We start from the raw sequence: 23,397 nt of genomic DNA, 5'->3' as shown, positions 1-23,397 counted from the left end.
TACATTCATCATGGCTACAATGTTACAGAAGGTGATGGCCCAAAGAGTAGGCCTGCCTGACTGACACTGAGATAAGGGGAGCAGTAGTATCTCAGAGGCTACAGCAGAAACATCCACATAAAAGAGCTTTGCCCAAACTTATGATAAAAGGCAGACTCTCCCTACTTTAATACTAGCACAATGCAGAAATGGTGAATGGAAAGAGAAATCTTAGGAAGAACCTCCCAAAAAAGCAAAATGTTTTTAGGCTTGTGCTGAAGAGACTGGAGAAGAAATAAGGACACACAACACTGTGAAATCTTCCTTCTGCCCCAACACTGGGAATAATCTCCCACAATCTCTCCATATCTCATTATCCTGGATACTCTGTCCACTCAAAAATATATGTGCAGAGTACAGTAGTAAAAAAACATGAACTATTGTGTTAGGAGTAAAGGAAAGAATATAGTAAAATAAATCAATTTGCAAGTAATTCTCTTAAATTTCTCTATAGATGTTTAATGTAAGCTAGTAGCTGTTAAACTTAAACCCTAAATTCAGAAAAACTTGGTCATTCAGAAACATCAATAATAGAAACGGGTAGAGTTTACTGCAAGGGCAAACAGAGTGAGCTCCAGTCTGCTTCAGGAAAAATCTGCCAATACCGTAAAGGGTGTCCTCTGCCTGCCCCACTGCACTACTGCTCACTCTGAGCCCATGCCATCAGCTGTCTCTGACTCATTCTCTTGTAAAGGAGTTCTTTACAAGAGAATGCAACATTTATGAAAGTTTCTAGGTGTTTTAAAACATGCACATGCTCAATCAAGACAGACACAGTCATTACTCAAAGAATAAGAAGCAGCCTGGCAGCACATAAATGAACAGAAAAAAAGATGTTATAGGCAAAGCATGGAATAACCAAAGTCTATAACTGATGTTAATCTGTAATGTGTTTAGGAGAATTTAGAGGAAGTATAAGATTTATTCTTTTATCAAATATATATATATATATATATATATATTTGAGAGATATATATATAAAAAAATATATCCAGTGAGGCCATACCTATCAATTATCCATCAAGTGGTGACATGGCAGCATAAGGTAAAACACAAAGGAACAAAACCAACATTTATTAAGAACCAGTCATGTGGCATTTCACATTGAGTACCATATTCAGTTCTCAAAAAGCCTTGTACTGTATCATTCTTCATATTTTATGGATGCAGTAACTAAGGCTGAGAACTTTAAAATTTTTCCTAAGTTCAGACACACAGCTAAGAGGCAGAACCAGGGTTCAAGCTCACCCCATCTAACCACAAAGCAAAGTTCACACCTTAAATGTCAAAGTGAATAATAGCACAGCTAATACATGCTTTGGAAACTCAGAGAAGAAATTATCTCTCTGCATTATAGTGACTAAGGAATCATTGCCATTATTCAAATGTCAGTGCTTCTACGTTAGGCCCAAACTTTCTGTCCTACTGTGAATCAACACTCGACTCAACCTCTACTTAAATATCTGCAGTGATGGGAAAATCACTTACCTCACCTGACCACACAGACAGTTTTGTAAAACCATACACTTTTGTAAAAACAGACTGTTGATAAGTTCTTTCTTATACATACTCAACAGCTGCTTCCCAAGATGCTATAGGATTATGTCTAGAGGCAAACTAGCCAGAGGCAATGTCCTGTGCAGCAAAGGTCCCACTGCCCCTTGGTTGGCCCAAACATTCTACACAGCACTGGATACCTGAATCATCAATTATTTCCACAAACCCTGACCCCTCTGCCACTCATCCTCACACTAGAAGAATTCATTCCACATGATAATAGCTCCCTCATGTTGCTCCCTGCTAAGTCAAATTGTACACCCCTTTATCTGATTAATAGTCTGATTAACAAGTCACATGACCTAAATGCAAAAGAAGCTAGGAAGGGAAGTTTGTAGATTCTACTTTAGTAAGGCAAAAGTTATCATTGGGAATTCCTCTAATACAGGAAAGGTGTTCCAGAGACATTAAGGAGCCATATACATGGCAAATGTCCACTTCTATCCATCACTTGGTTGCCCAATATCAATATTCATTCTTTTGCCATACTTAAAGTTTCTTTTTTTTTTTTGTTTTGTTTTTTTGTTTTTTTGTTTTTTTGAGACGGAGTTTCGCTCTTGTTACCCAGGCTGGAGTGCAATGGCACGATCTCGGCTCACTGCAACCTCCGCCTCCTGGGTTCAGGCAATTCTCCTGCCTCAGCCACCCGAGCAGCTGGGACTACAGGCACGCGCCACCATGCCCGGCTAATTTTTTGTATTTTTAGTAGAGACAGGGTTTCACCATGTTGACCAGGATGGTCTCTATCTCTTGACCTCGTGATCCACCTGCCTCGGCCTCCCAAAGTGCTGGGATTACAGGCGTGAGCCACCGCGCCCGGCCATACTTAAAGTTTCTAAGAACAAAAATTATCCCACTGAACATAATCCTCCCTATCTTTTACATAAAGGAAAATGAGGCTTGACTCAGCAGAACTGAAATAACGCAGTCTCAACAGTTGCTGTTTTCAACTGCAAGAACCGAGTCTCTAGGTAAGATCTGCTCTACGACTAGTTTGGTCACATTTTCAATTTGATATTCTCTAGTTTCCCAACTTGATAACTGTACACTAAACCATAAAGTTCATTACCAACATGCTACATATAAAATAGCCAAAAAAAAAAAAAAAGGGAAAAAGACAGAGAAAAAAGAAATCTCTTAAAATACACAAGTATACACATGACGGAGCAAAGAAGAAAATGTGAGAAGATAGTGCAGTCCTCGTTTCTGAAATTGGTACCCTGACTGGGGCTGTACCTATTCCATTTCCTCATCCTCAGCCAGGCAGGTAGGGAAAAACTTAAGTCTTGGTGGATCTGAATCTTGATGCTATGGAGTTATCATACTAGCCCCAGACTACCCACCTCTTCAATTCTATCAGTGAAAACAAACACCTTTGATTTGTTAAGCCTCTGCTTTTTTGGTCTAACTGATGTAAGACCATAGAACAAGACTTCTCCAGCTCCAGATTCTCCTCTTTCCTGCTAATGGTGGAAAGCCCAGAGTAGAGTTGCCAACTTCAGCAAATAAAAATACAGGACTCCCAGTTAAATTCAAATTTTAGATAAACAACAATTTTTTAGTTTTAGTATATCTCATTCAATATTTGGGATATAGCTAATTTAAAAATGATTTGTTGTTCATCTGAAATACAAATTTAACTGGGCATTCTGAATATTCTCTGGCAACCCTCTAGAGAGTGAAGAAAGTGGTACAAGGACACCTAAGATGCCCAGATTTGAAAAGACATTAGGAATGTGTATAAATGTTTTATTCTAGAGAGAGTAAGAGCTGTATATAGAACTTGGGAAATTGAGTTAAAAGCAACAGAAGACCTGGCCAATACATACTAGGGGTGAATCACTCTGGTCACGAGCCCAAGCTGAGACCAAGGGGATAGCTAAATGATTTGGAAAAGACACTTATCCCCTACACATCCCCATCTTTGAACTAAATGCCTTACAAATCTCCAGGGAAAATGGCAGTCCATCATGTGGACTCCTTTCTCTAAGTCCAGGGAAAATAACAGGTATGTGCTTGAAACCCACTTCTGATATTATAAGTTGTGTGATCTTGGTCATGTTAAGGTGTCTGAGTCTCAATTCTACAATTGTAAAGTGATAGTAATGGTGTGTCCCCAGGTTGTTGTGGAAATCTTGATTCTTAATGTAACAGAAGGGAAACCCCAACCTCTCTGGAACAAACACCCTTCTCCTACATCTTTACTTATTCTCCACATTGGCAGGACTCTATTCCTCTATTTCTCTTTAGTGCTAGAGTAGATAGGGCTCTTGATTTGGAATCAGGAAAATCTAATTCTGAACCATAAGCCATGATAGCAGATATATATATATATATTTATATCATATCATGACATAGTAATGATGATAACAGTAATGCCTATTGATAGGGTTGCTATGAAAGTAATATCTCTAAGAGTTGTGACAATATATGATGTGCCTACACTCTCAGAATTCCAATCCCAATTGCTCTTTGCATAAAGTTCTGTCCTAGGGTCTCTTCCTTTCCCACATCTACCCTTCCTGGATCTCTCTTCTGCCAAAAACATATGGTTCAGAGGAAGAGACAGACCCAGGTCAATGTTTTTCAAATTGCAAGGAATCATCCTTTAAGTGAGGTTGTTGCTCAAGTTTTGACATGTAGTGGAATGGAATGGAGTGGAGTGAAGTGGAGTGGAGTGGAATGGAAACTAACAGAGAACATTGCACATGGTTAACATAAAGATTGTTTCTGAAACTTTTGATTTGTGCTTACATACTCTCACACACATGTGTGCATGCACTGGGACTCTGCAATATGCATTTCTGACTATGGACCATAGCCATTAAAGTAGGCATGCTTCCAAATGTTCAGTGCAAACACCCGCCCCATGTTTCCGATGGGCCTTTCACAAGCTGCCCTAACTGGAAAAGAAAGACAAGGTCCCTCCATTTCCTGCCCCTAACTTCAGAAAAGTCACCATGGTTGAGGGTACATCTGAGAAACCAGCACTTGGGAGTTCAGGCCTCAAGTTCCTCTCTAAAAAAACACAGGGTGATTCTGGGGGAAGTTCTGATCAGAAAGACAGCCAATTCAGAGTGAGAGAAGAAAACATGACCATGCAGTTCCTGTGGTTACCAGCCCTGCCCTTCTCTTGCCTGCTGGGAGTCATAAAACCCAAGACTAGAAAGGAAAACCAGCATTTGCTCAGGCAGCCTCTCTGAAAAGATGCCACTTCTTCCTCTCCCCCTGCTACTCTTTCTCCTGTACTCCAGAGCTGAAACTGGTGAGTATTGGGGTTCTTAACTCTGAGATCTGCAGTATCAGCTCGTGAAACAAAGATGTTTAGTCTTAAAATAGCTAACTCTTAAACAGGGTTCCAAGATCTCTCTTCAAGAGTCCCACAAGGAAATTTCCACTTTGGAGATGCACCCCCCCCCCAACATCCACTGCCATTCTCTGAAGCCTAGGATAGCTCCCAGGAATGAGGAATCCCACCTCAATTGCGGAAAAGCCCAGAGCAAGTGGAAAAAAGAGGGGTGTCCCCAGGAAAACTGATATGTTCTCTTAATCTTCTGAGCATCAGGGCTACCCATTACCTTGTGATTTGCTCACTCTGACCACACTTATGGGCTGTGGAGAAATCTAAAACAGGAATATGAACATCGGGTTCTACATAGAGACAGAGGAGGGTGGGCCAAGGCAAGGTGGAAGTGGGGGAAATCTGAATTGAAAACATCTGAATGGAGCTAAGGCAGGGCCTTAGCTGTTGCGCCTGGAAGAAAGAATGACATTTCATGTGAGAGGTTGTGGGTGGGGAAAAGATACGAAATGCAGGAGACAGGAGAGGGAAGATGGGCAAAACACAGGGTGAGAATGAGATTCCAGGGAAGCCTTGCTCAGCTTTAACCCAACTTGTTCATTCATTGGAGAGAGTACCAATGCCTGTGTTCTTCCAGGGCAGATCATCGGGGGCACAGAATGCAAGCCACATTCCCGCCCCTACATGGCCTTCCTAGAAATTGTCACTTCCAGGGGTCTCCCGAAAGCTTGTGGTGGTTTCCTGATAAGACGGAACTTTGTGCTGACGGCTGCTCACTGTGCAGGAAGGTGAGACAACAGGGTCCATTTATGTCCAAGCAGGAGAGGAACAACCAGAGTAGCACCAGTGTTACACCTGCAATGGGGCCTGAAGAGGGGGTCCTGGGTCCAGTCAACTTTCAGGAGAGGGAAGACGGGCTCAAAGACTTTAGTCCATGACTGAATGGTTCCTTGAGCCTCAGTCACTGTAAGCTAAGCTCCCTTTTGGAGGAAAAGGAGGCCCCATCTAAGGTCCCTCCTGTAGCAGTAGCTCTCCTCATCCCTACCCTACTCAAGACATACAGTTCGCTTTTCAGGGCCCTACCCATTCTCAGGGCCACTTCCTCTATGGTCTTTTCAAGAACACTGGCCTCTAGTTCTCAGGGTCCTGAACCTATCCTTTTATGGGAGGCAGAGAACAGGGTCCACATGAGACCTTCACTTTCCCCTTTTACTGGTATCTCCTGCCTCAGGGGGCTGGTCCTCATGCAGGCTCCCTGAATTAGAAAATGCAAACCCTGTCCCCTGAGTCCTCCCTGGCCTGTTCATTCCCCAACAATTCCAGGGGTCCTGGAAATTGTGTCTCTTCCTTGAGAAAGCTGTTTCATAAAAAAAACCTGAGCCCCCAAACACCAAAAGTGGCCCATGAAAAGGAAGATGGGCAGAGTCTGACAATTCAGTGAGAGACTCCAGTCCCTTTTCTCAGACTGAACTCACCTCAGGAGAAACCCCAAGCCATTACTGTCACTCTTTTTCCTTCCTTCTTCCTCACAACAGGTCTATAACAGTCACCCTTGGAGCCCATAACATAACAGAGAAAGAAGACACCTGGCAGATGATTAAGGTTGTAAAGCAATTCCGTCATCCAAAATATAACGAGTCTACTTTTCACCACGATATCATGTTACTAAAGGTGACAACACCTCTCTTCTCCTTTTCCACTTCCCATTCTCCTAAGCTTCTCCTTCGGGTCCTCATTGCCCTGAATTTTTCTTAGGGCTTAGCTCTAACATGAAGCAACTCACCCTGTCCCTCCCTGATCACTTCCAACTGTCCAGAGCCCATTTTGAGGACTGACAGTCCTTCATTCCCTTCACAGTTGAAGGATAAAGCCAACCTGGCACTGGCCGTGGGGACACTCCCCCTCCCATCCCAATTCAACTTTGTCCCACCTGGGAGAATGTGCCGGGTGGCTGGCTGGGGAAGAACAGGTGTGATGGAGCCGATCTCAGACACTCTGCAAGAGGTGAAGCTGAGACTCATGGAACCCCAGGCCTGCAGCCACTTCAGAGACTTTGACCACAATCTTCAGCTGTGTGTGGGAAATCCCAAGAAGACAAAATCTGCATTTAAGGTGATCCTCCAACTAGGTTTCTTCTCCAAAACTCACTGTTCAGGGGTCAGAATGCTCCTAGAAGATGGGGTCAGAAGGCTATCAGCCAGTGAAAGGGTTGGCATCCCAGGAATTGTCTGTCCTCCCATGGCCCAAGACAGCCTCTAATCGTCCATTCCAGTCTACTGCACTGGGGGAATGGGATAACGTGAAGAATGTGGATGACTGTCCCAAGAAAGGAAGAAGGGGCATCAGAACTAGATGTATAAATGAGGAGCCCCACCCAGCTCCCAGGTCTGACTTGAGGTCTCACTGTGACTCTAAGCTGACTGGCAGGCAGGAGTGGAGGACTTCCTGGCCTCACCTTCTGCTCTACCTCTCTCTCTCTCCTTCCCCTACAGGGAGACTCCGGGGGCCCTCTTCTGTGTGCTGGGGTGGCCCAGGGCATTGTATCCTATGGACGGGTGGATGCAAAGCCCCCTGCTGTCTTCACCCGAATCTCCCATTACCGGCCCTGGATCAATAAGGTCCTGCAGGCAAATTAACCCTGGATCCTGAGCCAGCCTTAAACAGAACCTGGAACTGGACCTGAGCAGCAAAGTGTGTGTCACTCATTCTGGCCTGACCTTGGTCCCTTGGCCACAACCCAGAGCCTCCAGAAGTGTCCTACCGGTCATAGAACTCTCAATAAATCTCAATAAAGATCCAGCTCCCAGTCATGAGTGTTCCCTCTCAGCTGCTCTCTTCTCCCTGCACGTAGCAACCTGATTCATGGTCCAAGCACCCAAGAATTTGAATTTGGAAGGGGTGTGTGTGTGTGTGTGTGTGTGTGTGTGTGTGAGAGAGAGAGAGAGAGAGAGAGAGGAAGAGAGACAGACAGACAGAGACAGAGTGAGGAAGAGAGAGAGAGGCAGAGAGACAGATACAAAGGAAAAATGAAAAAAAAAATTTGATGAAAAAAAAGAGATTCTTCTCTGGAAAGGCAGGATCCATACTTCCAGCTTAAGAAATGACACCAAATCCTTCCTTGCCTTAATCATCAACCCTATACCAATTCTGATTTGTCTTTAGTAATATTCAGAATCACTAAGAACATTTTGAATTATAAACAAGATGTAAGATGTTTACAGCAACCCTGGCCTCTTCCTACTAGATGCCAGTAGCAACACCCCCTTCTCCACCACAAAGTTGTAACAAACAAAATATCTCCAGGCATTGCTAAATGTCCCCAGGCAAGGGAGGGAGGGGGAAAGAATGATTGCTCTCAGTGGAAGACCACTGGTTTAGATACATGATATAAAGAAGGCAGTTGATGTCATGCAGAGTCCTCCTCATAGTCCACATCGATAAGAAAAGATCTTCCCTCTGTGAAGCTTTCATCTGATATGCAGAGAAGATTGCCTCTCACTGAGTCATTGTTACAAAACAGATACTGAGAGATTAGAGAAGAGACAGCATCACAAGGTCCACATGAGCAACATCCATCTACAAATGGCTTCACCCAAACCAGCAGGAAGTCCAAAACCTAGAGCCTGCTCAATACAAACCCTTGTCATGGGAGACTGGAAGAGAGAAAACAGGGCAGGACGTGGACAGGACAGCCAGGGCCTGAGGCTGGCAACACCCATCATTTCTGAGGGTGTGCTAAACACCTTTGGCCAAGTGAACTATTGCTAGGAATTTGTCTTTAAGAAAGAATCAAAGACATGCACAAAGATTCATGCATAAAAATTTAAATCTCAACATTTTTAATAACAAAAATCTGGAATCCCAGACATGGAACAAAGCTTACATGATAAACTTGTGTGATTGAATATTTTGAACTCTTAAAAATTTGTGTTAAAAACATTTAATATGGAAAACTTCAATAAAATTCAATATATTCAATATAATATAATGCTTTTAAAAGGAATATGAAAATCTTCCTATAGAATATCAATTTTGTAGCTATATATTTTATATATGCATAGGAAAAAACTGGAAGTAGTTTTCAACATAATTATGGGGGTTATCTCTACAGGATGGGATTAATAGCTATTCTGATTTTGTCTTTATGCTGGCTCCAAGCCCCATCCATGTATTCTAACTATTAAGGATGCAGCACCACTCATGGTTCCACCAGTGGATACATGCATATACCCATCTTCAGAATCCCATTGGTCAGGGTTTCTGCATGGGAAGCAAGCATCCTTCCATTCCCAGGTCACATCACTCAGTCCATTCAGGAAGCTATCAGAGAAGCTAAGCCCCTAAAATTTCCCTCAGGTCAGTGAGCAGGCATAGCAGTCTTTCCTGGCAATTGGTGTCAATGGCCAACCGCAATCTCCTGAAAAGATGTAAAGAGGATTGGTAAATCAAGCTACAGTCTCCACTGCCACATCTGATCCCAGAGCCCTAATTGATATTTTGCATCTCACTTCTGCCACCCACTCTGGGTTCTCTCCATTCCCCCATCTAGCAGTTCAGTGAGTTTGTGCTGTAGTCTGATAGAGTGACCCAGACCTCCACCCTGAGAGGACTGAGCTGTTAGTTGCTTTGCATTTATTAGGTTTTGGTTGTTGTAACTGCCCATTTACAATTACCAGTAAGCACAAAAGTATAGGGGCTACTTCCAGCAAATCCCCTGGGTTGCAGTCATACTCCTATCTTCTCCCATTGCATTGCAACAGCCCTAGCTTCTCACAGTAATTAAGACCAAATACTCTAGCCATAAAGCAGCCATTTCCTTTGCCTGCTGGTCCACTGTTATGAGGAGCCCCAAAAGGCTGAATGATAGTCACAACGTTCAGTTCACTGGAGCCTTTCCCACCTCCACTGGAGAAAGTATTTTCTTCCTGGAAACTTAGACCTCTAAAGTTGAAGAATTTGAGTTTGCAGGAACAGGAAGGCACAAATTCCACAAGTAAGTCCCTGGGAGTGATAACTAAAGGGATCAATTCTACTTCTATCCCTCGGTTCCTGGACCCATATATTCTAGCTATTTGGGGACACTGAACCATAGATTGGTTGTTGATTCAGCATATGTACCAAACCCTAGAAAGCAGTGCTCCAACTTCCAACCCTACAGGATGTCGTCTCTAAGCTAGCACCTTAGCTGAGCTTTCAACAGGCCAGCTCATCATTCCATTAGGTTGACTGCTTCTGGGTTGCATGGTATATAATAAGACCGATGAGCCCATCATTTTACATTATTTGCCACAAAATGAGTCCTTTGCTCTGAGGTAAAATGTGTGAGAGCCAGGTTGATGGATTGGGGAATCTGTAAGCCCTTATATGGTGGTGGTGGCAGAGGAATTTTAGGCAGAGAAGGAAAACTCATATCTAGAGCAGGTATCAATGGTGATATAGATGAATGTCCATCTCCTCCAAAGTAGAGGGGTCAACCTCTCACTAGATAACTGCCTGGTCTCTGCAAGAGCAGTGCCATCTCAAAGACTCAGGGATAGTCTCTGCTGCTGGCAAGTTAGTTGATTAACAGTGGGAAGACCCAAATCGACTTTGGTGAGAGTGTCCATGTTCTTGGGCCCACGAATAGCCTCTGTTCTCAATCTCCATGACCATTCTACTCTGCTCATGGCCCATTGTTCCAGCAGCAGGTAGTCAAAAAGAAAATGTGGCTAACATCCACAACCCTTATCGCCCCTTTACCTGGTTGGGATTCTCTGTGAGCCCATTTGGTCCAGTGCTCAGGCACAGCAACTTCTCCTTAGCAGGTAGCACTGTGCAAGTGGGGTTCTTGGTCTGTGGTGGCAGCAGCAGTGGCAGCGATGAGTAAGCAGGAATTTACAACCATGAGAACAGAGTGAGTTGCCACTAGAGCCACTCCAACCTAAAAGCAAAGCAAGCAGTCAATGCAAGTAGAATCCAGAGGAGCTGGGGTGCTGTATAAACTGGACCAGGTGCACTGGTCCTTACTCAGTGATATAGTTGGGACCCTCCAGAAACAAGTTCACCTTTGTTCTGCTGATAATTAGATCATCCTGAGCAAAGGTATATTGTCAAATTATGTATATAAATGTCATCTGTTCGAGTGGGTGAAGGAGGGTGTTGAGGAGGTAACACCAGTGGTGAATGAGAAAATAAAAACTGCCCACCTGAAGTCCAGAAACAAGAGAATCTGAATAATGCAAGGAATGAATTTTAGTAGACCTTGTCGATGCCCTTCCCAGGACCTCTTTAGCAGTTGATGCACCCATTCCCCAGCTGTTATGAGTGATAGTCATTAACCAATGTCCATGTCCATGAGTCCACATATATCCTTTCCCCGAGCGACTTCTCTCTGTACAAAATAGATGCCCAAATTGATTTTTGACAAGGCTGCCAAGGACGTATGATAGAAAAATAGTCTATTCAATAGATGGTGTTAGGAAAACTGGATATCCACATGCAGAAGAATGAAATTAGACCCTTGTCTCACACTATATACAAAAATCAACTCAAAATGAATGAATTAAAGGTTTAAATATAAAATCCGAAATTTTAAAACTACTAGAAGAAAACATAGGAGAAAACTCCATTACATTGCTCTGGGCAATGAATTTTTTGATATTATCCCAAAAACACAGGCAACAAAGCAAAAATAGACAAATGGGATTGCATCAAACTAAAAGTCTTCTTCACAACCAAGGAAACAATCAACAGAGTGAAGAAACAATGAATTGAATGGGAGAAAATATTTGCAAATCATATATCTAATAAGGGGTTAATATTCAAACTAAATAAAGAACTCAAACAATTTAATAGCAAGAAAGCAAATAACCCAATTTTAAAATGGACAAAGAACCTAATAGACATTTCTCAAAAAAAGAAATACAAATAGCCAATAAGTATATGAAAAAATGCTCAACATCACTGATCATCATGGAAATGCAAATTAAACACAATGAGGTATCACCCATTAGAATGGCAATTATCAAAAAATAAAAGATAACTGATAGGATGTAGAGAAAAGAGAATACTTATACACTGTTGATGGCAATGTAAATTAGTATAACCATTATGAAAAAACTATGGAGGTTTACCCAAAAATTTAAAACATAATTGCCATATGATCAGGCAATCCCACTACTGGTTATATATTTAAAGGAACTGAAATAAGCATGCCAAAGAGATATCTGCACTCCCATGTTTATTGCAGCACTATTCATAAATAACCAAGAAATGGAATAAACCTAAGTGTCCATCAATGGATGAATGGATGAAGAATATACATACACACACACACACACACACAGAGTGGAATACTATTATCCATCCTTAAAAAGAAGAAATGTCATTTGCAACAACATGGATGAACCAGGAGGACGTTATGATAAGTGAAACAAAGCAGGCACAGGAAGAAAAATACTGCATGATCTCAGTCATATAATCTTAAAAGACAAACTCATAGAAGTAAGTAGAATGGTGGTTACCAGGACCTGGGGTAGAGGAGAGGTACAGGAGGGGATGAACTTCCTGGTTCTGAAGTCCTTCTACTGCTTCCACAACCATCCTACTCCAAAGGCTCAAACATCAAGGGGTCTCCCAGCTTGCCCCAGCACTTGGACATCCCAACTCCAAATCTAGTTGTAAGTGCAATATAGTCTGAATTGAAGAAAGAAGAATATTCAAAAATGTACATATACTTTGATTGCAACAGTATGGAAAACTATACATTCTAGGGAAAAGTAGAAGGAATCCTTCAAAAATGGAGGTAATTTTCTCAGAATTGTAATTTAAAGATGGCTTTTTTATTATTCTCCTTAAAATTGTTTTTAAATTATTTTCACAAATTACAAAAAAAAATGAAGAAATGCAAAGATACAGGAGGGCTTTCTCAAACATTTGCTTAGATGCTCAGCAAATGGTCTTATTTTCTGTTTTTCCCATACACAGCACATTCCCCAGGAAGCAGCGAAACCCGTGGTATCCTGTCGCCCAGGGCAGAAGATGGGGAGTGAGGAGAACATCCTCAGGATCATCCAGAGCCTGAGCTGGGAGGAACCACTTAGGAAAAGCTTTAAGAATTCCCTGAGGCCAGGGGCTGGGTCTACCCTGTAGTATGAGCCCAAAGAAGATAACTCCCTCTTGAGCAAGGAGTATGGAAAGAGCCGTTGGTGCCATGCTGGCCTTTTAACCAGTCCACCCGTAAAAGACAAGATCAACTATCATTGCAGATTTGATTCAGAGATTCAGAGAGTGACAATGCCCCTGTTAATGGAGGTTAGGGTCTGATAAGGGGAAGAAAAATGTTCTAGCATCTGCAGATTTAGCCCAGATATGGGGGTGTTTTTCTCCATGCCATGGGAAGGGACTTGCCCACCACAAACACTAGACAATGACAGTCCAAAACCGCTCAGCTTCCCTGGGTTCTGCAGAAAAAGCAGAGACAGAAATAAGGAAGTCAAACAGGGACATCCCCGACTCCCGACCCTGACCCTGACCCAAAGCTGAGCCTTCACCTAAGATACTGCAAGCTGTTCCCTCCCTCCATTCCATCATTCCTTTAACTACTTTGTACTCTCACAATCCCACATGATATAGAGCAAGGGCAGGACAGAGAAACAGAGTTCCCTTATATGTTATGAATTATTTTAAAGTGGTTATATAGTAAATGATAACCAAAAAGAAATTGAAAAGAGAAACAAAGGAGGCTTATCCTACTGTAAGAGCTTATATAGAGTACAGCTCCAGAACGTTCAAGAACATTTGATGCTTGTAAATACTGTGATCTGATAGCCTCAGGACACTCCTCTCTCCACACACTGCCCGACACTCGAATTCTTCTCAGTCTCTGCCCCTCCCTAAGAAAAGTTGTTGCAAACATGTAAGTTCTTATAAGTGGAGGTTTGTCTCTTATGGCCATTTGATAGTCAAATAAAAAATGATTTATCTACGCCTCAACAGTAGTAAAGAGAGCTCAGCAAGCCCGTGGGTGAAGTGGAATAAAGTCAGACTGGAAACCACCTCTGTGTAAAGTAGGACACAGTGAGAGTCTGCAAACTGCACACCTGTAATTCCCTGGTGTCATGGGGGAGGTCCAAAACGTGATATCTGCACTCCTAACCTTCCCTGACAAGGGTTTCAACTCAATGGGCAAACTCGTCATTTACCTGTGAAAAAGTTTTATAAGCATAACATAATTCCAGGAAGGAAGTTAACAACACTAAAGGCCTATTTCAAAAGACCTATTGTACAACATGCTGGTTGTACTTAATGTGTTTTAATAATTGAAAATCATGAAGAGAATAAATTTTAAGTGTTGTCACCACAAAAAAAGATAAGTATGTGAGATAATGGATATGTTCATTAGCTTGATTTAGTCATTCCACAATGTATATGTGTATCAAAACATCATGTTGTATACCATAAATATGTACGATTTTTATTTGTCAATTTAAAAATTAATATTGGCTGGGCACAGTGGCTCATGCCTATAATCCCAGCACTTTGGGAGACCGAGGCAAGTGGATCACTTGAGGTCAGGAATTCAAGACCAGCCTGGCCAATATGGTGAAACCCTGTTTCTACTAAAAACACAAAAATTAGCCAGACATGGGCCGGGTGCCTGTGGTCCCAGCTACTTGGGAGGCTGAGGCAGGAGAATCACTTGAACGTGGGAGGCAGAGTCTGCAGTGAGCCGAGATTGCACCACTGCTCTCCAGCCTGGGCAACAGAGCAAGATTCTGCCTCAAAAATAAATACATAAATATTAATATTAATAAATAAAACAGAAAAAATTAAAACTTGAAAACATTTTTTAATTTTTTTTAAAGACCTGTCAATAGGCCATTGGACAGTCACAATCTCCATGACCTCCCACAACAGCTGCATGGATCATATTACTCTTCACACTGATAATTTGTATTCATTCATATTTTTATAAATAAAGTAAAGCTAAGAGATGCTATGAAGCTTTGCCAAGGGCAAAAGCCAGGTCACCCAGGATTGGAGCCCTATACATTGAATTATTACCTACTGCATGCCTTAAATGGCAAAAAGAATGGTACAACTTGTATGGGAGCTTAGGGAAAGGAAAAGCCCACATGCTACACAGTAGCTAAAGAAGGGTGGAATAATAATGCCTTAGGGATGGATAGGACCATCAAGACTGGGCATGATGCCCTCCTCCAGTGTTTCAGTTCTCTTTATGACACCCAAAACTGGTTCAAGACTCTGCTGAACATCTCCAATGACAGGAAACTCACTGCTTTTCCCAGGCAGAGATATGTGCTGATGTCCTAAGGTAGCGGATTGTTAGTTCTGCTTATATAGGTCTCACAGTTGCTTCCAAAATACCTTCCAACATTAGTCCTGATCCCATCCCTCCTCCTGTATCCAGTTAAAAAAAAAAGCTCTGTCCCTAACAGGGAAGTTCAAACACAATCAGAAGTCTGGTACCAAATCTCAGCTGAGCTTTCTTTTCTCAAAAACATCATCTCTGGGTCTTCCACCCTTTTGCCAAGCTTCTAGTTCCTCTCACAATTTTAATGTGCTGTAGTTTATTGCTGCTTCTTTCAAGTACTTAGGACTGGCCAGACACGGTGGCTCACACCTGTAATTTCAGTACTTTTGGAGGCTGAGGCAGGTGGATCATCTGAGGTCAGGAGTTTGGGACCAGGCTGGTCAACATGGTGAAACCTCGTCCCTACTAAAAATACAAAAATTAGCTGGGCATGGTGGTGCATACTTGTAAACCCTGCTCAGGAGGCTGAGGCAGGAGAATCACTTGAACCCGGGAGGCAGATGTTGCAGAGAGTTGAAATCGCCCCACTGCACTCCAGCCCCGGCAACAGAGCAAGACTCCATCTCAAAAAACTAAAATAAAATAAAGTACTCAGAGCTGGCTACAATGTTTAAGACATCACGATCCAGCATCCTGCTCATTGAACCTGTCCTGCACAAGGTTTTAAGAACATGGTTGCCAAAATTTAAAAATCAGGAAAGCTCATGGGGAAATCCAGATTGCTGGTATCTCCTGAACATCAGTTCTGGCAATCATTGACCCATATTCCCATACGGCAAGTATCAGTTGGAGTTGAAGACTGCTCAGTTGAGAAGGGGCATGCAACCATCTAATTCGCACACAGGAAATCCTACCTCCTTTTATTTGCTTTCCCAGCACAGAGTGTTAGTTTCCATGTATCATTGCTGTTGTGCTGTTGCTTTCCTTGCAGTAAGGAGAAAGATGAAATTCTTCTTGAAATTTTTCCCTATCAAAAGCGGAGAATGATAAATATAGATCAAGAGAGCTGGCCATGTGCTTCAAAAAAAGTGGGGAGAGCACACACAGCTTTTTAAAAATAAAGATTCTTCCTATGTGTTTAATATTTAATGTGCAAAGTTACATATTAATTTAACATGTACATATTAAATTAAATATAATGTAATACAGATAAATTAACAGCCCACTGCACTAGTGCAGTTACCATCATGGTTCCTGTAGGCATTGTATCTGATCAGCGTAGAGCAGCCTCAAGCTGACTTTGCATCCAAGTGAAACCCCATGTGTTCTTGACATATGCAACTGTTAAGGCATGCATCCTCACTTTTATTCTTGTGCAGTTGGTCTTTAAACCAAATGAGAGACTCTATATCTATCTTTTAAGTATATCTATATATAGACAGAGAGAGGCTGGGTGCAGTGGCTCACGCCTGTAATCCCAGCACTTTGGGAGGTCGAAGACAGATTGCCTGAGGTCAGGAGTTCGAGACGAGACTGGCCAATATGGTAAAACCCCGTCTCTACTAAAAATACAAAAATTAGCTGGGTGTGGCTGTTTGTGGGTGCCTATAATCCTGTAATCCCAAAGAGACTGTCTCAAAAACAAAAACAAAAAATTATATGTATATATATATATATATATACATATATATATATATATAATCTTTTGAGACTTTAATAAATCATTAGCAGGATCTTTTTAGATTGCTACTTTGCTCTCCTGGGTTTTGTGTATTCCTCCCAACTCATGGCATTTTTAGTATTGATAGACATGCTTTCCATTGCATCTTCCAAGACTGTCAAAAGCACTAGGTAGCCCACGAACAAAATCAGAGCCTTTTGACTATTTGAGATTGCTTCCTAAGACACAGCATAAATAAAATAAATACATAAAGAGAAGAGAAACTTTAAAATATATATGATGCTACAAGAATTGGCCAAATGGATCCATGAAACTGACTAGAGAGCTCAGTAATGGCTCTAGCCTAAAGAAAACATTTAGTATATAATAAAGACACAAACTATGAAAAAATAAATAGTGCTGGGGTAATTTCTTAGCCATTTGGGAATAAATACTTATAAGCTATTACCACACACATGACAAGGTTCTTGGCCACCCCAATCCACAGCTCCAGTATGCTGGGCTCAGATATGATTTGGTTTCTTGGCTATGTGCACTTTGGGAGGCTCATCAGAGACCTCGCCTACTTCTGTTATGACCAGCGATTTCTCCAAGAGTCCATCATATTGTGTCTGTTTATCATGAAACAGAAAGATCTCCCGTAGCTCATAGTTACTCCTGATACCAGAAAACATAATTCAACTCTAGAAATGCTTAAGCAGCCGGTTTACCAATCAATTGTGAGGAATGAATACATCTATTTCTATCTTTGAAAGTCTCAAAAAAAAAATGGCTTTCCAAGTACGCTTTCTCAGAAAGCTGCAGGGAGCTAGACATGACGAAATGGAGAGTAAATGAAGAAAAGACAGATATGCAATAGGAAACTAGGGTTCAATAACAAAAGAGAGGTACCAGGGAGGTAACCAGCCCTCTCTGCAAAACTTAACCACTGAGACAGTGCTTAAGGCCAGGTCAGCAATCACAGGGAGGCACAGAGGATAGAGGGTTCCATTCTGCTAAAGGGAACAGGATACTAGCTCTAAGAGAGGAAATCTGACCTCATGAAGCCACAACTTTAAGGCACAGACCCAGAGTAACTGGTTTTTCAGAGCCAGGACCACACCGTATTCTCCCATTCCAGCCCCAGGCCAGACACATTCAAAGAATGCCCTGAAGGTGACCTTGGCCTTCCCTCTTCATCTTAGGATGTCAAGAGCAGTGTGGAGAGGCTAGAATGTCAGCCCAAGGCCCTCCAGCATTTCTCCCCTGAAAATAGTTCACACACACTTAGAACCCCTGGAGGCTGTTCTGATGTCCCAAGTATGCAAGACTCTCACTATGCAGAACAGGCTTCCCTGGTCTTTACAAATTTCTCTAGCTGTACTGCCTGTCTGAAAAGGGAGAGGGACTTGAGAAAAAGCTGTCCTCTCTCTCTCTGCTCTAAGTCCTAGCAAGTGAGGGGAGCAAGATGAGCCAGGATCTGCTTTTCTAAGCTACTAAAACAGGAGTCCACCCAAAGGCCCTAAGGCTCGCCCAGCCTAGGAGCTGGAGCATGCAAGGTGACCTCCAGCCTGCAGCGTGGGTAGAGGGGTTCTCCAGACCAGCCAAGAAGGTGCTACAACTTAAAGGCAGGAAGGAACAACAGCAGGGCCTCTGCTACCTCCAGCAGATGCGGTGTACCTGAAGATAAGAGGTCTCCTCCAAGATCAGTGCCATGGGCAGATTTTTACTGCCCCCGGAGATAAAGTGACTCTGGGGAACTCTAGAATTAGACTTCACCCACAAGTACCTAGAATAAGAAATTTTGAGATGACAGCTGGGAATTCCTCTACTGGGGCATTGAGTAGCAGAGATGGTCCCCTCCAAGCTTGACTGTGGTCTTTCTTCAACTTCCCCAAAGGAAATAGTTCATGAGACTCCCTCGGAGGGAAAAGCAAGAGGGTGAAGGTGCTAGCACCTGGGGATGAAGTGGCCCGAAGAGGGTAGGAGGCTGGACTGCTGGGACCACAGCAACTACAGGGCCTCAGGAGTTGTGACTCACACTAGCAGCTAACAGAGCCCTCTCCTTCAGCCTGTTCCTTGGGGAAGGGGAAATAGAGTCAAAAAAGGAGTAACTAGGCTCAGCTGCTCACACCTGTAATCCCAGCACTTTGGGAGGCTGAAGCAGGAGGATCACTTAAGGCCAGGAGTTTGAGACCAGCCTGGGCAACATAGTGAGACCCTCATCTCCACAAAAAAAAAAAAAAATTAATTAGCAGGGCATGGTGGTGCACACCTGTGGTTCCAGCTACTCAGGAGACTGAGGCAGGAAGATTGCTTGAGCCCAGGAAGTTGAGGCTGCACTTAGCTGTGATGGTGCTACTGCACTCCAGTCTGGGCAACAGAGTGAGACCCTGTCTCTAAAAACACAAAATAAAATAAAACATGAAGAAGAGGAGGGTCTCTGGTCTGAGTCCACTTCACATGAGGGTAGGGTTCTGGGTTCTTCCTCCTAACTTCTCTCAGGTCTCTACCTGGCTTCCATGCGTAAAATGGGAACAGAGCATTGCCCAGCCTCAGCAAGTCACCTCGTGGTTCAGCCGCATTCCATGGGGCTGGAATAAGATGAGTGCAAGCAGCTCAGCCCTTCTTGCCCACCCAAGGCCCCTCGTTGCTGCCCACCCAGGTTCTGTGGACGTGCACCCACTAATTGCATGCACCCCTGCAGTGCCAGACCCCTCTGCCAGGGCCCCTGGGGAAAGGGGAATCTCCCCACCTAGTCTCCTACACACTCCAGCCCCTCTGAATGGCAGAAAAGATTGGGGTGGGGTGGGAAATCGCCTGAAGGAGGCACACACTGACAGACACGGCTTGGGGCCCCTTCGGGGTCCTGCCCTCTCACCACTAGGGAGAGGTGGGGGCCTTTCCGCCCAGGGGCAGGACTTTCTCGCAGTCACAGGGGCTGGCTGCTGGGAAGCGTCCAGGCCCATGATCCACGCCCTTCTCTTCCCTGCCCTGCAGAGCCCTGCCAGCGCCCAGAACCCAGCTCAGCCGCTGGCCTCCCGATGCCTGTCCCCCTCCAGGCGCGCTGAGGTGCTCAGAGTGCTGCCTCCCCTCCCGCCACCAGCTCCAGTCCCTAAGACTGTCTTGACATGCGCAGGTTCCTCCTAGGGTCCAGAGGGGACTCTCCACTGTTCCATGCCCTGGCTGAGCAGGAACCGGCCTCCGGGGCAGGCAAGGCCTCTCCTCACCGGCAACTCAACCCTTCACATCCAGCCCAACACCCGGTGGACTCGGGACCGCTGACCGCCAGTCATTCCGCAGCCTCTGCTTGTTTCAGCCTGCCCTGCCTTTGGGCTAAGGCTCCCCCAGCTGGCCACCTGCAGCATGGCACCTTTCGAGTCAAAATGTTTCTCTGGCGCAGCCCTGCCATCAATCAATAAACAAATCCTACTGAGGGCTCACAGCGTCCCAGGCTTCGGGATACAAAAGTGAATACGCCTGGTTCAATACTCACCCTGTCAGATATCACGGTCTATGAGACTTTTGCCTGATGTTACTGTCTCAGAGGAGCACAGCTTGTCCAAGGTCTGGTTGGGGGAAAAAAATCGTAATAACCTTGTTTTGAGAAAAATTTAAGATGTGAAGGGGTGTCATTTGTATAGAATAATGAAAGGTGACAATATGTGGTATATATCGTCTCATTTCGCTCTAGAATCACTGTATAATTAGAGCTGAAACACTCAAACTTATCTTTGAAATGTACTGTGCCACAGTGGTTAAGCTAGCACCGAGACCAACTGCCTAAGTTCAAATCCCAGAGCTATCACATGACAGCTGTGTGACTTTGTGCAAAATGCATACTGTCTCTGTGCCTCAGTTTCTCCATAGCCAAAATATAGATAATGATAGTACTTATCTGACATAGTTTTGCTATGTCCCCACCCAAATCTCATCTTGAATTGTAGATCTCATAATCCCCACATGTCATGGGAGAGACCCAGTGGGAGGTAATTGAATCATGGCAGCAGTTACCCCCATGCTGCTCTTGTGATAGTGAGTGAGTTCTCACATGATCTGATGGTTTTATAAGGGGCTTTTCCCCCTTTTGCTTGGCACTTCTTCCTGCCACCATGTGAAGAAGGATGTGTTTGTTTCTCCTCTGCCATGACTGTAAGTTTCCTGAGGTCTCCCCAGCCCTGCAGAACTGTGAATCAATTAAACCTCTTTCCTTATAAATTACCCAGTCTTAAGTATGCCTTTATTAGCACTGTGAGAATGGATTAATACAGTTAATTGGTACCAGGTAGTGGGGCACTGCTGTAAAGATACCCAAAAATGAGGAAGTGACTTTGGAACTGAATATCAAGCAGAGGTTGGAACAGTTTGGAGGACTCAGAAGAAGACAGGAAAATGTGAGAAAGTTTGGAACTTCCTGGAGACTGGTTGAATGGCTTTGACCAAAATACTGATAGTGATATGGACAACAAAGTCCAGGCTGAGGTGGTCTCAGATGGAGATGAGGAACCTAATTCTCTATGCAAAAGTAACTCTTGTTATGCTTTAGCACAGAGACTAGTGGCATTTTGGCTCCTGCCCTAGAGATCTGCAGAACTTTGAACTTGAGAGAAATGATTCAGGGTATCTTGCAGAAGAAATTTCTAAGCAGCAAAGCATTCAAGATTTGACTTGGGTCCTTTTAAAAGCATACAGTTTCATTCATTCACAAAGATATGGTTTAGATTGGAATTTCTTTTTAAAAGGGAAGCAGAGCATAAAAATTCAGAAAATTTGCAGGCTGGTGATGTGCTAGAAAAGAAAAACCCATTTTCTGAGGAGAAATTCAAGCCAGCTGCAGAAATTTGTATAAGTCATGAGGAGCCAAATGTTAATTGCCAAGACAATGGGAAAATGTCTCCAGGGCATGTCAAAGGTCTTCACAGCAGCCCCTCCCATCACAGGCAGAGAGGCCTAGGAGAATAAATGGCTTCAGGGGGTGGGCCCAAGGCCTTGCTGCTTTGTGCAGTCTTGGGACTTGGTGCTTTGCATCCCAGATGTGGCCAGAAGAGCTTACACGTGGTGATGGGCCTGTGGGTACACAGAAATCAAGAATTGAGGTTTGGGAACCTCCGCCTAAATTTCAAATAATGTATGGAAATGCCTGGATGTTCAGGCAGGGGTGTGCTGCAAGGGCAGGGACCTCATGGAGAATCTCTGCTAGGGCAGTGTGGAAGGGAAATGTAAGTTGGGAGCCCCCAGAGTCCACACTGGGTCACTGCCTAGTGGAGTTGTAAGAAAAGGGCCACCATCCTCAGACCCCAGAATGGTAGACAGGCAACAGCTTGTGTCATGTGCAGCCACAGGGACTCAATGCCAGCCTGTGAAAGCAGCCAGGAGTGGGGGCTCTACCCTGCAAAGCCACAAGGGCAGGGCTGCCCAAGACCATGGAAACCCACCTCTTGCATCAGTATGACCTGGATGTGAGACATGAAGTCAAAAGAGATCATTTTGGAACTTTAAGGTTTAATGACTGCTCTATTGGATTTCAGACTTGCATGGGGCTTGTAGCCCCTTTATTTTGGCCAATTTCTCCCATTTGAGATGGGTGTATTTACCCAATGTCTGTATGCCCATTGTATCTAGAAAGTGACTAACTTACTTTTATTTTACAGGCTCATAGGCAGAAGGGACTTGTCTTGTCTCAGGTAAGACTTTAGACTTGGAGAAATTGGCCAAAATAAAGGGGCTACAAGCCCCACGCAAGTCCAAAATCCAATAGGAGCAGTCATTAAACCTCTTTCCTTTATAAATTGCCCAACCTGGGTATGTCTTTATCAGCAGCGTGAGAATGAACTAATACACTATCTCGTGGTTATTGAAAGCAAGCTAACACTTGCTTAAAACACATAAGGGCTCAACATAGTTATCTATTATTGCTATTGCCTAATCCAAAATCCTAGTTGTATGAGTAGGACCCAGTAAGGTTAAAGGACTTCTGTGGTCACACAAAGTTCTTGACTCTTAACCAAGTATGTCACTGATTCTCTTAGGAACTGAAAAATTTATTTAAAGGAACTTAGTTAATTTACCCATGTACTGCCCTAACCCATTGTTTAAATTCTCCTACGTCATCCCCACTTGCTGATCCCCAAGCCTGGGTGACTACTCCACTTTTTGACCACTCAGATGATTAGAAATTTCTTGAACTACTGCTCCAGCCCATTTATTAGGTTTATCAGAAGGCCACTGTCAGCTTTTTAGAGAATCTCCCAAAACAAGAGAGTCCTGCAGCAGGTTCAGACTGCTGTATGAGCAGCCTGGCACTTGATCATATGACCCAGCAGATCCCATGGGTGCTAAAGGTATCCATGACAGATAAGGGTGGGCACCTGTGAAATGACTGACAAGCCCTCATAAGTGAATTACACCACAGACCTCTAGGGTTCCATAGTTAGGTTATGCCATATGCAGCAGAGAACTATTTACCATAGGCAAAGTAGCTCCCAGGGTGCTACTGGGCCCTAGCAGACACTGAGTTTCTGACCATGGGACATAAGGGTGACTGTGTGATCACAACTGTCCATCATGAGCTGAATCATATCAGAG

General features: G+C 43.6%; 1 protein-coding gene across 2 annotated transcripts; it reads left to right on the top strand.

Moving 5' to 3' along the window:
* The first annotated feature begins 4,680 nt into the window (after window positions 1-4,680).
* CMA1 (chymase 1) lies at window positions 4,681-7,707 on the top strand. Of its 2 annotated transcripts, none has more exons than XM_032265508.1 (5): window positions 4,681-4,861; window positions 5,535-5,685; window positions 6,433-6,499; window positions 6,755-7,009; window positions 7,390-7,707. In XM_032265508.1, the coding sequence occupies exons 1-5, from the start codon at window positions 4,804-4,806 to the stop codon at window positions 7,531-7,533; spliced, it is 675 nt and encodes a 224-aa protein (XP_032121399.1). In that variant the 5' UTR covers window positions 4,681-4,803; the 3' UTR covers window positions 7,534-7,707. The 2 variants fall into 2 exon arrangements, with proteins under 2 accessions (XP_032121399.1, XP_032121398.1); XM_032265507.1 differs by having other exon boundaries at window positions 6,433-6,568.
* The last annotated feature ends 15,690 nt before the right edge of the window (window positions 7,708-23,397 follow it).

Source organism: Sapajus apella, unplaced genomic scaffold (assembly GCF_009761245.1).
Source record: "Sapajus apella isolate SASKATOON/1434 unplaced genomic scaffold, GSC_monkey_1.0 scaffold151, whole genome shotgun sequence".
Taxonomy (NCBI): domain Eukaryota; kingdom Metazoa; phylum Chordata; class Mammalia; order Primates; family Cebidae; genus Sapajus; species Sapajus apella.
This window is presented reverse-complemented; position numbering and strand designations above follow the sequence as displayed.